Source organism: Penaeus chinensis, chromosome 21 (genome assembly GCF_019202785.1).
Source record: "Penaeus chinensis breed Huanghai No. 1 chromosome 21, ASM1920278v2, whole genome shotgun sequence".
Lineage (NCBI taxonomy): Eukaryota > Metazoa > Arthropoda > Malacostraca > Decapoda > Penaeidae > Penaeus > Penaeus chinensis.
This window is the reverse complement of record NC_061839.1, coordinates 10030780-10045779: the sequence shown is the minus strand read 5'-3', so window position 1 is coordinate 10045779 and position 15000 is coordinate 10030780. Positions and strand designations below refer to the sequence as shown.

Genomic DNA, 15000 nt, shown 5'->3' with positions numbered 1-15000 from the left:
TCATCCAGCCTCCGACTTTCGAAACCACTTTTTTTGGAGTGTAATCTCCCCTCGTAGTTTAACGCTGTTATGCTGTTGCTTTCCGTCGCATTTGACTCGTTGATGAGTAGCGGAACTTGTATTCCCCGACGGCAAAGTTGATCAAATGTGTAAGATTCGGCTTCGCACTGTATTATGGGAGGGTAATTAGCATGATTTACACACAGAAAAACAAGAAAAACACTAAATTAACTTAAAATCGGGCTTGCTGAAACTCTACGGGGACAGTGGCCATGTTTCACGTATGCAATTACGGTATACAATTCGGCGGTTAAATCCAGGATTATTTTTTGCCTGATTGACGGACAATACAAATGAATCAAACCATGTTTTGGCACAATCAACTTTTTAATATGAAAATGCGTTTCGAAAGTTTCCAGATGACCGTTTCAAATTCATACACAAGCTTCATTAATAGTTCCTCAAATAACAACGGTATTTTGATTGACTGCGATAATAAATACAAAGCAAAGAAACAAAAAAAAGCGCTACTGACAGTTACGTGTCGCGCACGGAGACCGTGCCGCAACGGCACACGCAGTCTCCGTGAATTTTATTCTCAAACAAAAAACTTACACATTTTTGTAACACACCTTGCAAACTTTAGTGATGATTGTCGTCAAATATGGTAACCGTTCAATACTTATACTGGTCTTAAAATGTAAGATGGAATTTATTGACCTTTGCCTGAGCCGAAAATACTTCGGAGGCCGTGGCGAGGCTTCAGGCCTCGCAGCCAAGCCTTATTGCTCGTCCCGCGGAATTATGAAAGCTTTAGCCTGATTTCGTCGCGCGCGGCCACGACACCCACTGCGGTCGGTTGCAATAGCCAAATCGTAAATAATTTGTATTAATAATGCATGTATTATTATCCTATTAAAAGTATGCATTTTTATTACATTAATTGGCTTATTACTTGAAATGTACTTCGTGCAATAACTATGTAGATTTCGCCGGTTCTCGTTAAACGTTACTTAAATTTTACTAACCTTATATCGTCCCGTCTCCGTTATTAAGCTTTACAATAACACGTCCTCGGCGTAGCAATATTTCCAGTTATACGTGTATTTCCAGTTATACGTGTATTTCGCAATTTGTAAACATTTCTGCCGGCTTCTATATTTTTTTTTTTTTTCACACCTACACTTCCTTGGCCACCGGACAGATACACACTGAACGTTTTCAATGGGCGAGGGCAGGGCTTTCCGAAAAACTGTTTTTGATTGGTCAGAAAACTCTGACGTCATTGCCTGAAGTTTTCATTGGCTAGAATTTCTCAGTCTGTAACACCGCATAATCGCTAAGTTGTCAATAATTGGTCGTTATACATGGTGTCCTTGTTTATCTGTTTCACACATTATTAATTTATTATCGCTATTTCAGAAGAAATTTGTCTTTAGGTGCGCGAAAAAATGGTATTTGTTTTGTATTACGTTTTTGTTTGGACTATATGCATACAAGCAATCAGGTAAGTGTGAACTCTTACCGGATTTCACTCGCTCTCTGAAGATGAAAGGTCTAGAGGGACTGGGGCAGGCGAGTCGATCTTTCTCTCTTTTCCGCCTTGCGGCGGATACAGCTCTGCCGCTTGTAGAAAGAAGGAATGGATCAGAGATGTTTGATTTGATTTTATAAATAAATAGCGGGCCAGGTATTGGTTGATGTAAGCGGCCCTAATACCTGGCCGCTTGACCCATTCCTTTAGGTCCCTCCATAACCTTTCTACGTTTTGTGTGTGTATTTGTGGGTCGTCTGGGTCTACAAAATTCTCAGAATGATTAATACTCAGATGTTTGTAACCATGATGTTGTAGGTTCCGGTAAGCAGCCCATCCATCACTGTATATCACACTGTCTGGTTTGATATATTTCTTAATAAGGGGTATGAGCGTGTCTGCACTGCGGTCAGTGCCAACTAATGGCACAACGAATTTCTTTTTACTTACACGCTCAATACCCCCAAAGACCCACACCTGGCTCAACTGTCTGCCCCTATTATACTTACGGCGCACGAGCAGCGTCTCGTCGATCTCAACTATTACACCAGCACCTCCTATTGAATTTTGATTTTGTAACCAATATTCGGTTACTTCAGAACAAAAACTCCTCCAATCTACGCTAGTTGGCTTAGAAATGCCAATACATTTAATAATTTGTGCGTGATCCCAATGTTTTTGTAGCCAATGATTCACAAATAAAATTACTTTAAAAGGTTCGAGATGTGTCCCCTGCAGAAACGTGCCATTGTAATCGCTGGTCGAGAAAACGCAACTTTTACGCCGTTTTGTCTTTGCTATTTTTTTCCATCTGCCACAATACCACATATGTCGATCTTCACGATATTTGCAAGGTAAATCGCAATGCGGGCAACTTACCGCTCTTGGCAAAACACCGTGTGCCCTCAGGAACTCTATAGCGTTATCATTTTTTTCAAAATAATCAGATATAACTCTATAATAATGTGGGTCACAACCTACACACCTGAGATCCATTTTGAGCAGAGATTGGTATATTTGCTCTCCTTGCCCACTATACATACGTGTGGCGCAAATGATGGCATGTGATTGGTTTATAGCATTTCCTGTAATGCTATTGGCTCTCGTGACAAATGTCACGCGCATGTGGTATATAATAAAAGTTTCAAAAGGTTTCGTGCGCTGTTCATGCGGTAACGTTGTTGATTTTGAAAATCGCGCGCAATTCTTCAGTTCCCTCTTGCCCGTAATATGGACCAGACACATCGATTTGCGCAGAGTAAGAAATGTCATAATTACTGTAAATACTCGATTTTATGATGGTATTACTCGTGTATTGTCAGACATTTTAATGTAGAAAGAAAATCACCTTCATGTAAGTTTATGCGGAATTTTTCTAGTTACGAAATGAAAGTATTACAATAAATGAACCAAAATAAAACGGTATCATTGTTTTGTTTACATAAAGTAGGAAAGGATATCGGATGGCGATTTTTAAAATATTGAGATAGTTTTTCATTCGGGGCTCTGTGACACTTGCGTGTCCAATAACTTCGTTATTTCTGATTTGCGACGGAAGTTCATAGAAGATAAGTTTCTTAGATTTATTTGCTCTATCACATGCATATATTTTTTTCCGGTTTAAAGACGGCTAGTCAGAACTTTACCTATACCTAATTATTTAGGATGTCACATATCTGAGTTTATTTCTTGAATCTTCGGAAAACTTTCCGCGCATGTCAACCAAAAGTACAGTAAAATAAGTGTGTGGAGTGGATACCTTGACGAAAATCTAATGTCACTGTCATCATGTCAAAAATGACAGTAGGCGCTGAGAATACTGTGTGGATAGTAAGCCCACAGCGATTGGGTGGGGATCCAGGGGTAGAGCCCCGATAGGGAAATACAAATTAGGTGGGGGTCGGGTGGCAAAGCCTCTGGGTTAGGAAGGTTTTTGGTTTATATGGTGATGTTTGTGGATCCCCAGAAGTGCTGGAGTAATAGGGACTTAGTCTCAGAAGGTTGTGGTCACTTTGTAAACACTTAGCAAAGCTGTCACATGTATCATTTGGGATGGAAAACAGCAGGGCATGCATATTATACTATGAATAATTGAAACAAGAAATGGTTAATGTTACGGAAAGTGACACACAAAGATAGAGGGAAATAAGCATAAGAAATTAGGGTAATAAACAACAGATATATCTGCAGCAGCCTTGTATTAACTGTGAAATTATGAAAATATCCACTGCATGTCACCACTCAGAGACTCCACAGCACTCTTAGATGGTTCTTAATGTTGCTTTTTTTGTGATTGGGCATGACATGCTAATAAAGGAGGGGTAAAGGGTGCTTGCTCCCACCATCTAGGGAATAAACAGAAGGTAGGAAAGGTTAGGTTTGGAATTTTGGGTTTGCATGATAGTCTGGTGTTGGGATTTTGTCTCTGTAAGGTGTTTCTCTCGGTAACAAATACCCAAGAAATAATGATTACAAGGGTGGATGGCTTTGTAAAACTAAAGAATTAACATATCTTGTAGTCTGGTGATATGTACATGTGCTTATAATCTCGGCATGGGCAGTATTGACCTCTTAATAGAGTATTGGTATTGGTAATTTAATTAAAAGCAATACTGTGATGCTTTTATTTTTTGATTCTATGAGGCAAGGCAAAATTAGTAATTCACTATACTCAGCTAAACTGTTTCAGTTTGCCAAATTACACAAAGGATGCTGATTCCAGTGATAAAATATAGGTGAGTGCTGGATAAAAGGTCACAAATGTATTTGCTGCTTCAGTTTTACCAGTATGACTTTCACTGATTTTAAGAAGTTTGAATTTATCTGGTAAAATTTGTTGCACCTTCCTATATTATTAACATTCATATAAAATATGCTGTCTAGTATCTACAGCTACATATAAAACATGAACACTAACAGCAAAGTAACCATAAGTATCAAAGTAATGGTATCATTGTAGTTCATATACTTCTTAATTTTGTTCTTCTAAATTAAATACTCAATAGAAAAACATTAGCTGATATTAGACATAGGAGTAAGGGTCAACCTTTTTTTCAGCATTTTCTCAAGCATACTAATAGTATTCTTTTTCCAAAACCTTTTCCCAACTACAGTGTGTATACTCATGAAAATGATGAAAAAATGGATAACCTCAAAATCTGCCATGTAATTCTTTAATACAAAATTAGATGCACCCACTCATGCCCTATTAAACCCCTTATCTATGATGCACCTCTTAATGGCTATCCTCATAGATTATAATGAGCCACTTTATGTGTCACCACACTACCTTAGGTTAAACATCATGTAATTGGCTCACTGTTGTTATATCATAAATGCTCAATAACCCTGATTTATAAAAGGGAAATATTGAATCTTGATGATAAAAAGCACTATAGAAAACTGTATTAGTGAAAAGGGTAAAGAGGGGCGTTAGTTGATGATTGAAAGTGCTACACATCTTATAACAGTTCAGAATAGTATGGCATTGAAAGGAGCAGAGAGGGTGTGTAAATGAGATAAGGTACGGATTAACAAGGGTTCTTAGGTCATTGTTGTCAAAGTAAGAAGTGTGGGTTAAGATGTGTTGGAGTGAGTGGGAGGAAGAGGTGTAGAGGGAGCATGAATATGAGGAGGATGGATGTTAGCAGTTACTTTCAGCATAGGGGTAATAAGAGCAGAAAGAGTGGAAGATGGATGAGGTATAGGCATGTTATTTTGGGTCAAGATTAGATAGTTTTGAATGTTGGGAGTTTTTGAAGTATATTTGGTTAGGGAGGTCTAAGAAACAAAAGTTTTCTTATGAGGGGGAGAAGAAGAGATAGGCATCTGAGGGGTAGAGCAAGAGATAGGTGGAAGAGAGTGTGTGGTAGAAGATGGGGTAGGACATGTAGATTGTCTACTACAAGTATATTGAGGAGAGAGAGGGGTAGGTGCTGGGGCAGTGGTAGAGATTTGGGTATCTGGAGTTAGAATTACAAAATAATTAGATTGGGGAAAGGTCAGAGTGAAGGGCAGCATTGAATTGAGAGTAAGAGAAAAACCTTGTTGACATGCTTCATGTCTGGCCTCGCTTAAAGTGAGGCCAAGTTTGAATCTGAGAGTTACGACCTCAGACTCAAACTTGTAGGTATGGCAGCCCCAATATAATACGTTATGGGAGCCACCGCAGTTGGCACATGTGTGTGACTATGGAGAATAGTTTGATTGATCATGAACAGGTTGGACACATGGAGAGCATTGGGCTGTGGAATAGCAGTGGTTGGCAGGGTGGCCTAGATAGCAACAATTCTGACATTGACAAGTTAGAGATTGATATGGTTGTACAGGGAAGCACTGTGAAGGGGGAGGTCACATGTAAGAAAAATTATCTCTCAAATATTGGTGGAGGACTTACAGTGTCCTTTAGGGAGAATGGTATAGCATTGTACTGATGCTACATTATAGTCCATGAGGCAGGTGATTAGATTTTTCCTCAATTTGACCATTTCTTGTCATAGACATGATAGTTTGTTGGAGCGATAGAGACAGTTCTGGTACAAGTATTGTTTGAGGGATGAGGCTGGATTGGAATGGGTTTGGCAATGGAGTCAGTCAGGGTTTAGCTTAGGATTCGTGTGTCACTGTGATAAGGCAGGAATGATTGGGGTGGCTGTAAAAGGAAACTTATACATTGTTGGAAGAGAGGAGTGTTATCAGAGGTAGTTGGCCTTTGCTGGAACAATGAGTGTTGAGGCTGTGGCAATTACCTAATACTGTAGAATTATTGTGTTAGTCTCCAGATTGTAAGCCATCCACCACAAATTACAACATGTTTCAAGGTGATTTGCACATGATACAGCTAATATAATGAGCAGTTGAAAGCCTTCTGGGTGTCTCCTAAACATTCCCTAAAATCAGTATAGGCATTAGAGTAAGTAAAGAAGTTGAGTCAAAAGCTGAGTAATGGGTTGGATGTTTAGTCAGACAGAAGTTCCTCTCTCTCTCTCTGTTTCTGTCTCTCTTGTGTAGACATGCCAACTGAGAAAGACATAGCTTGTATTATCAGAAAAAACTGCTTGTTGAGAATTTTTGTTATGCAGATTTTCAGGTAATATCTAAACAATAAGATAGGGATATATATATATATATATATGTATGTATGTATATATTTATATATGTATGTATGTATATACTTATATATGTATATATGTATATATGTATATAATTTATATATATATATGTATATATGTATATATGTATATATGTATATAATTTATATATATATATATATATATATATATATATAATTTATATATATATATATGAATATATATATATATATATATATATATATATATATATATATATATATATATATATATATATATTCTGTTTCCATGTAATCTTTCATCTTAGTAATATGTGGAAAAGACAAACTAATATAATACTTTATATTTCAGAAAGAATGGAATTTACCCCAGAAGAATTGGAATTGCCTCCCTGCAAATATGAATATCTTGACCATCCGGCTGATGTTCAGTTACATGCATGGGGAGACGACTTGGGTGAATGTTTTGAACAGGTTGCAGTTTCTATGTATGGATACATGACTGAGATTGATAAAGTAGAAATACTTGATAAACAAGAAATAGAAGCCAGTGCAGATGATATGCAAGGGCTTCTTTTTCATTTTCTAGATGAATGTCTGTTTGTGTTTTCAGCAGAACCTTTTTTAATTGCTAGAAAAGTTGTTATTACAGAGTTTGATAAAGAGGCATTTACTATCAAAGCCACCTTGTATGGGGAGGAATTTGACCTTGCCAAACATCCACAGGGTACTGAGGTGAAAGCAATAACTTATGCTAGCATGCAAGTTTATGATAATCCAGGCCAGCACGAAGTATTTGTAATTATTGATATTTGATTGTTTATTTTGTTAAAGCACATTTCATATCTGTTATAGTGTGGAGTTTCCCTTGATTCTCACTACTTTTTATAAAAAATGAATATTCAAATAAATTGATTGATACAGTAGCTGTTTTCTTATCAGTGTTTGAAATACCATAATTTGCACATAAATTTAGTAGTGTGAGAATGCACTTAACATGTAGTATGTTCCATACTCTACTAGATAAAATGTATCCCGTTAAATACCAATTTATATTTTTTATTTATTCACACATACATGCATAATATATATATATATATATATATATATATATATATATATATATATATGTATGTATGTATGTATGTATGAACATATGTATGTATGTATGTTCTTATTTAGTAATTTTTTGGCATTTTCCACTTTTACTTCCTGCTTATCATTTTCCTTTTTCCCTTCTCTCCTGCTCCCCTCTATTAATTCATTCATAGTGAATTATTGTTTTTACCATTTAGTTTGTTTATTTGCAAACTTCCCTATTTGTTTATTTTTCTGTCTAGTACTTCACCTCTAGACTGGTATATTAAAGACTGAATTTGTAAGAAGTTTCATTACACCAGTGGTTCCTACTTTTCCTGGCTGGTGCCCCCTTGGTTCCCAGGTGAATTATTATTATTATTTTTATGTTTATTTATTTTTTGTGTGCTTCAAATTGAAAACAACAAGATTAAACACAAATATATATTTCATAAATGAAACTTAATTTAGTTAACCTCTTTATTATTACATTAATGTTTATGACAAAATATGCCATAAGCATTAATGTAAAGTTTACCTTATTGTTTATTACATATTTTGTCATTCAAATTTCGTAAAAAACAAAGTTATTTATTAACTGCTCATAATGCCATCCTTTCCCCCCCTAACTTTCCTCTGCTCCAGGGGGCCGGTACCACCCACTTATTATAACACTAAGTGTTAAAACATAAAGATAAGATAAAGGGAAAACATTCCATTGTGTAGTCACTATAAGGGATTGTTACTTAGATATTTGCTTTTTTTTTTTTTCAGTGGTTCAGAAATGCAAAACAGCCTTTGAAAAAAAAAAAAAAAAAAAAGCTTCAGGCATACTGTAACAAAATATATTTCTGACTAGAGTTACCTTATTTTGCTAGGAATATAGACATGATTTTCAAGTCTAAGAGTGATAAAACTTTAACTGGAAACAGTTGATTAGTTAGAATGTTGTATGCTAGAGGATGGAAGTTGACATACTGTATACATCATTAAAATACTATGCAAATAATAATAAAGTTTCTGACTACACTGAAACCACATCTAGTCAAAATAGCTCCTTATTGCAAGGATATGGAGAAAAACACATTATTGTTTTTTATTACAATTCTAATTGTATCAAATCAAATACTGAATCTGGATTCATTATGTCTACATAAATGAAAGAAATTATGCAGTTGTAGGGAAATAGAAAATAAGAAGTCATTCCTTTCATGAAGATACAAGGAGCCAAAGAAATTTAAACGAAATCCATCATTTCTATAATGCTGTGTTCCAAGATTTTATATACTGTAATTTCATGTAAATTTTAATAATATGATTTGTCATATTTTCTGAAAAATAAAACCAACAGTCCCCCATCAGCACTGGACTGTGTAACTAAATAAAGCTAAATGGAATAGGAGAATACATAAAAAGTTTTTCAGTGTACTTTGTCCATTTACAATATAATCTATAGTCCATAGATATACAAAACTAAATAATAAAACAAAACAGAGATTCAGCCATACAACATTTTGTCAGCATCTGTACAGGGTAATGAAGATACCTGTAAATTCTGAAGTTAAGAAACAAAATACCATTAAGAAAATTGAATATTAGCTTTTAGCAAAATGAAAAGTGATAGTTTATAAGAATATATTAATCTATAGAGCAGTTCATATCAAAATTCCTGAGAAAGTTTAGATTGGACTCCTGAGTGAAAACTAACAGTGTCAGCCTGTGACAAAGGAATTTTTTCATCATTAATAGCGCCAGTGCTGTCATTCCCCTGACATTCCATTTCTTCCCCAGAATCAATTGAGAAGTCATATGCAGAGGTGTCATCTGAAAGACAGGCCTTCTCACAGTCTCCATTTGTGCAAATAAAATTGCTATTGGTCTCTTTCAGTTTACCAGGACTAGTGATCAACAAATTTGCATGCTGTTCTTCAGTGGCAGCATTACTTTCCATAAGGATATTGTTTTTGGTTGTTTTGCTTTCTACATCCATTGCTTCACATAAAAAAGTTTCAAATCCGGAATCCTTTTCATTTTGTGCAAGAGAATCGCCTTCACCTGTTAAAAGAAATAGGAAAAATAGGGAATGTAATACAATAGTTAGGAAACTTACCAATTAGTACATATAAAAAAGAACATCATAAGGGAAAACAGACTTTAAAAATTCTGTACTCAGAAGTGAAATACCAGAGGTCTTAGCATCAGTGCTGAAGTCAGAGTCTGACATGTAGAGGAGGTAAGAATTCTCAGACTCCAGACACTGGCGTTCAAGACATTCCTGACACTGAAGAGGGGACTTATCTGGCCCACGAGGATGTCCTGTTTGTTTTGGGGATAAAAAAAATAACATTTTTATGTATGATTGCTTAGTAGCTGATCATTGCTTTCACTCCAGGAAGAACTGCATATATTCCTGCATTAAGATGTTTAAACTATTATCAAGATTACTTTGGTTTTTAAAACTTCAAGAAAGACTACTGAAGACTGTTCGGCATTTTAAACATATTTATTGCACTGTAACTATAGGCTCAAATAATTCATATTATTTGTTTAGCTTCATTTTGAAAGATACTCTACAATTGAATCTCTGCTGATACTTTGAATCACACTTTAGAATATCCTGCTCCCTGCTGGGCCCCATTACTCAAATACATCCTATTCCATTATAACTACAATTAACATTAAACACACTGATAGGTCTGATTATATTATGCCTGACACTGTTAACACTATGTAAAAATAAGTAAAACATGTATATCACAAACATATAATAATAAATAAAACGTATATCACAAACATATAAAAATAAGTAAATGTATATCACCAACAATTTTGGGAAGAGATCCTTTCCAACATGGCCCACCTTTACATTTACCATTAGTGTTCAGTATTTTCTTTTTTTTAATGTCTTATTTTATCAAGGTTATGTTATGCTCATTATACAGAAATGACAATTTCATTATTACCATTATCCTCTTCATGCCGAAGATAATCTCTGAGAGCTCCCCCATGATATTCGGGGCGTTCTCGTTTCCACACCCAGTGATCTGGTTCCATATCCATAACCTAAGTTTAGTAAACACACAACCTTGAAATAGCAAGGTGGCAATTATATTTCAATTCAATTATTACATATTATAACTCATTATGTGATTATTCAGTCACTATGCCAATGAAAATGTTTTATGAAACATTGTTTAATAATACTCCTAAAAGTAAAGCATCCAATTTTTGGGGGGAGGGTGATATAGTATACACAAATATGCAAAATATTTCATTTAAAGAAGACAGAATAGTAGGTTTTGAAACTATCAAGACATTTCCTCATCAAATATTATATTTTGTATTGTTTTTTCCACACTTGAAGTTTACTGTTAATGAATTACAGTTGATTTACTTTAGGCATATTTTATTAGCCATATATATAAGAAGCCTCAAAAAGTTTATTTTTTGTTTGGGTTTTACAGAAAAGAAAAGTTTGACATTTTAGCAACACTTTCCCAGGACCAACAAATTCTGTGATCACAGTAAGATTATATTGATCAATCAGTTCTGATAATAATGAATTGTGAAACGGATTCTTTGTGGACATGTCCATTTTCATACCATTCTCAACTGATCAAGCAAGTAAACTTGAGTTAAAATTGGGCTCAAGTTCATAAATTTCCAACTTGAAGTCTAACAGGCATTCATGATCAGATGTATGTGCCAGGTAATATGTTGCACAATGTCATGTCTTTAAACTAACAAAATGTGTAATTCACTGCTTTTATCTTGGCCATGGGTCAATGAGAAAACCAGTAAAAGTGAAACTAAAAGGAAGCAGAATTTGTCGAATGATTAAAATGAATGTTGAATTCTGAAAAGGAAAATGTTCAACCCTATTCTCCTGTGTGAGGTGCCACATAAAAATTACAACACATGGAAAGCTCACAACTGAAAATGAAAATGACTGTAATATTACCTGATCACAGCATTTTTTTGACACAACAGCTCGGCAGTCAATGGCCCAGTAAATATCATCACGCTTTTGTAAGAGAGTTGGATACGTCTTGCGCCATCTGCGACCAAGTATCCATGGAAACACCTCATACTTCAGCTCTTCCTCATCTTCTTCCATATCATGAGCAAGATATCTGAAATACGGAGCCATAATGATTGTCTTTATTTAAAAAGGGTGTTGCCAACAAAATGGACAATTATATTGTAGTAGTAAAATTAATAATTGAAAATGCCATTTGCAAGTCTCTGCAACATCTTGAGTGCATTGTATTAAAACCTATTTTGGATATACACAAAAGTATTAATGTTGATGATTGACAGTTATAACTTCCATCACATAATACATGCTTCTAATTAATGGCATTATAAACTTACAGTCCTGCAAAGAAATTTTCCTTGGTGTATTCATGAAACTGAAGTCTTGATCGCAGGAAGTAGGTAAAGACCATAGCTATCAGGTATTTGTCTGCATATCTGCGGCATACATCAGCATTCAAGAACCTCTGGATCAGTGGGTCTTCTATTAAAGAAAAAAAAAATTACATTAAGTATGAGAAAATCAGTCAGTCAGTGGGGCTAACACCAAGGGGGGAGCAATGTAGCAACCACGCTTAGTTTCGAGTCAAGAGGTTGTTTGGTGGCCATATGCCTGGACACAGGGGGGGGGGGCAATTTCCCCTGCTCTCCAACCGCGTACCTGTCGACACCCTCGCTACGGGATCTATAGGCCGCATCGCTCTAAGATGTAAGAAAAGTGTGTGTGTGTGTGTGTGTGTGTGTGTGTGTGTGTGTGTGTGTGTGTGTGTGTGTGTGTGTGTGTGTGTGTGTGTGTGTGTGTGTGTTTATGTGTGTGTGTGTGCGCGCGCGCGTGTGTGTGTGTGTGTGTGTGTGTGTGTGTGTGTGTGTGTGTGTGTGTGTGTGTGTGTGTGTGTGTGTGTGTGTGTGTGTGTGTGTTTGCGCGCTTGCTTGCACGATAGTACATTACAATGACAATCTTATTTATCTTCCCTGCAAACTGGTTCGTGTAAGAAAGAATTTTATTGAAGTATTTACTAGTTTAAACTTCATAACCAAAGTAACTAATGGAACAGTAGAGCGCAGGCAACTTGAGACAAGGCGTGTTTGGTGAAAGTGTGAACAAGTCTTTACATTCAAGCCAGAATGCCTTAAATTCAGTTGCTTTCTTTTTTTCCCGCTATCTATAATAATATAGCGTATTATTTCACTGCGATATACGGTATACCGTCATGACTGGCGTTCTGTCTTAGTAAGGACCTCCTGCGGACATGGGTAGTGAAGACATAAAATAGTAAATTAATACCATCCCCATATTAGTTTTAATGATTACGGGGTGCGTGCGTGCTTGTATTTCGTGCCACTGTATGCTATATTCTCTACATATTCTATTTAGTCTATATATATACATATTCATATACATATATATACATACATATATATATATATATATATATATTACTTCTATAACTCACATTCTATGAGTAGTTTGCGTTACGGACTAAGAAAAATGTATATACGCACCAATGAGTTCACTGAATTTGTTGAAGTGCTTGTGTGTGACGTATACATCTCCCGTAGAATTGTCCCGCCGGCTGCGTCGGAGAATTTTCCTGGGCCTGCGATTCTCACTCGTGCTTCCGCTCTCGTGGTGTCGGCGGTGGTCAGCTCTTTTAATCTGAAGAAGTCGTATGGAGTGGGTCGTAAAATTGAGGCTACTCATAGATCTGTAATCATGATTTGCTTTAGCCTGTCACATACCAATGTGCCTAAGGCATAAAAAGTTATCGGTAGTAGATATTTTAAAATCAGTAGTTGAATCAGTTTACTTTATCATTACACATATTCACGTGCTCTTCAGATTCACATAGCGCCGTAAATAAGTAGCTGTAAGCCAAATAATATTTCATAATAAAACACTAAATACATTAGTAATTCATGGGTATGGAAAGAGACTATTTCTATTGGCAAACTAGAGAGAGTCGTGCACATAGAAAAACCCTTACTGATAGTTTCGAGAACTGTCTTGATCGTTCTCGAGTCTCGGGATGAGCGAACTGCTTGAGCTCCGATAGCGGTCTCACCCCCCGGGGCGGACGAAGACCCTGTTCTTGCTTGCTTTCCTCCAGGTCTTGCTGGCGAAAGCTTCGAAGCAGAGACACGGCCGTCGGTGCCTTGGGCAAGGGAGGAATATTTTCTTTGTCGCTCGCCGATTCCCCCGGACAGAAGAGCTTCCTGCGGTTTCTCGGATTAGGTGGTTGCTTCGGAGGCTGTGCTGGCGAGGAGGGTTTGGGTTGTTCTCGCGGAGGGGAAATGCTGTTCTTCAGTTGAAAGAAGCTGAAAACCCTTTTCAAGACTGACCTCGTAGATGGGGCCACTTCCCACTCACGCTCTGGGACTAGCTCCTGCGGGTCCCCAGACTGACGCGGGTTTTCCTTCTGTTTGCCGTTGACTGATGTGATCGGAGAAGCCACCGGCTCCACGCAGCTAAGGTCTGAACATGCAAACTGAGAACGGCGATGGAGTCGGCGGAGATATATTGCGTTGGCTCGCATTTTGCACACTGTAACAAAATTGTGTTTGTGTAATGATTTATTATGGAAAATAGGATAATTAGACTATTTCGCGCGAACTGATCTTTCTGCATAGTTTGAAAAATAGTTAGGAAAAGTTCTTTGCTTTGCAGTAACTGCAGTCTGCTTACTTACACACTCCTACACATGTGGTAACAAAAAATAAAATACTATGTGCATGTTTAAACATCACACACACATATATATGTGTATGTATATATATTTATATATACATTATACATAAATTATATATATACATGTCTGTGTATGTGTGTATATGTATATATACACATTTATACATTATATATACATATATATGTGTATATATACATATACATAATATATATACACATATACACATATATGTATGTGTATATATATACATATATATATATATATATTCATATATAAATACACACACACACACACACACACACACACACACATAGATATATAAATATTTAATATATATACATACATATATATATATATATATATACACACACACATGTGTGTGTGTTTGCGTTTAATCCATTTCGTTTAATTATTCGTAAAAAAAATATATATATATATATATATATATATTCCACTTCCTTTTTGTGCACACGTTACTGTTTTTCATAAATGCATATATATATGTGTATATTTATATGTATATATACATACATACATACATATTCACACACACACACACACACACACACACACACACA

The 15000-nt window shown here is 36.0% G+C and overlaps 2 protein-coding genes across 6 annotated transcripts in view; one reads left to right on the top strand and one right to left on the bottom strand.

Moving 5' to 3' along the window:
* The window catches only part of LOC125036658 (protein archease-like), an 8118-nt gene extending 572 nt beyond the window's left edge, over nt 1-7546 (top strand). For 2 of the 3 annotated variants that reach the window (XM_047629448.1, XM_047629449.1), the window contains exon 2: nt 6976-7546. In XM_047629448.1, coding sequence (XP_047485404.1) covers nt 6981-7439 — 459 coding nt within the window. In that variant the 5' untranslated portion in view covers nt 6976-6980 and the 3' untranslated portion in view covers nt 7440-7546. Of the gene's footprint in view, nt 1-4246; nt 4270-6975 lie in introns of those variants that run through there. The other variant, XM_047629450.1, reaches the window with a different exon arrangement.
* A 142-nt stretch (nt 7547-7688) lies between these two features.
* Nucleotides 7689-15000, bottom strand: part of LOC125036657 — a 9806-nt gene continuing 2494 nt past the window's right edge. For 2 of the 3 annotated variants that reach the window (XM_047629445.1, XM_047629444.1), the window contains exons 2-8: nt 13721-14277; nt 13239-13392; nt 12075-12219; nt 11662-11833; nt 10664-10763; nt 9885-10016; nt 7689-9755 (exon numbers count right to left, since the gene is read on the bottom strand). In XM_047629445.1, coding sequence (XP_047485401.1) covers nt 9361-9755; nt 9885-10016; nt 10664-10763; nt 11662-11833; nt 12075-12219; nt 13239-13392; nt 13721-14269 — 1647 coding nt within the window. In that variant the 5' untranslated portion in view covers nt 14270-14277 and the 3' untranslated portion in view covers nt 7689-9360. The remainder of the gene's footprint in view (nt 9756-9884; nt 10017-10663; nt 10764-11661; nt 11834-12074; nt 12220-13238; nt 13393-13720; nt 14278-15000) is intronic. The other variant, XM_047629446.1, reaches the window with a different exon arrangement.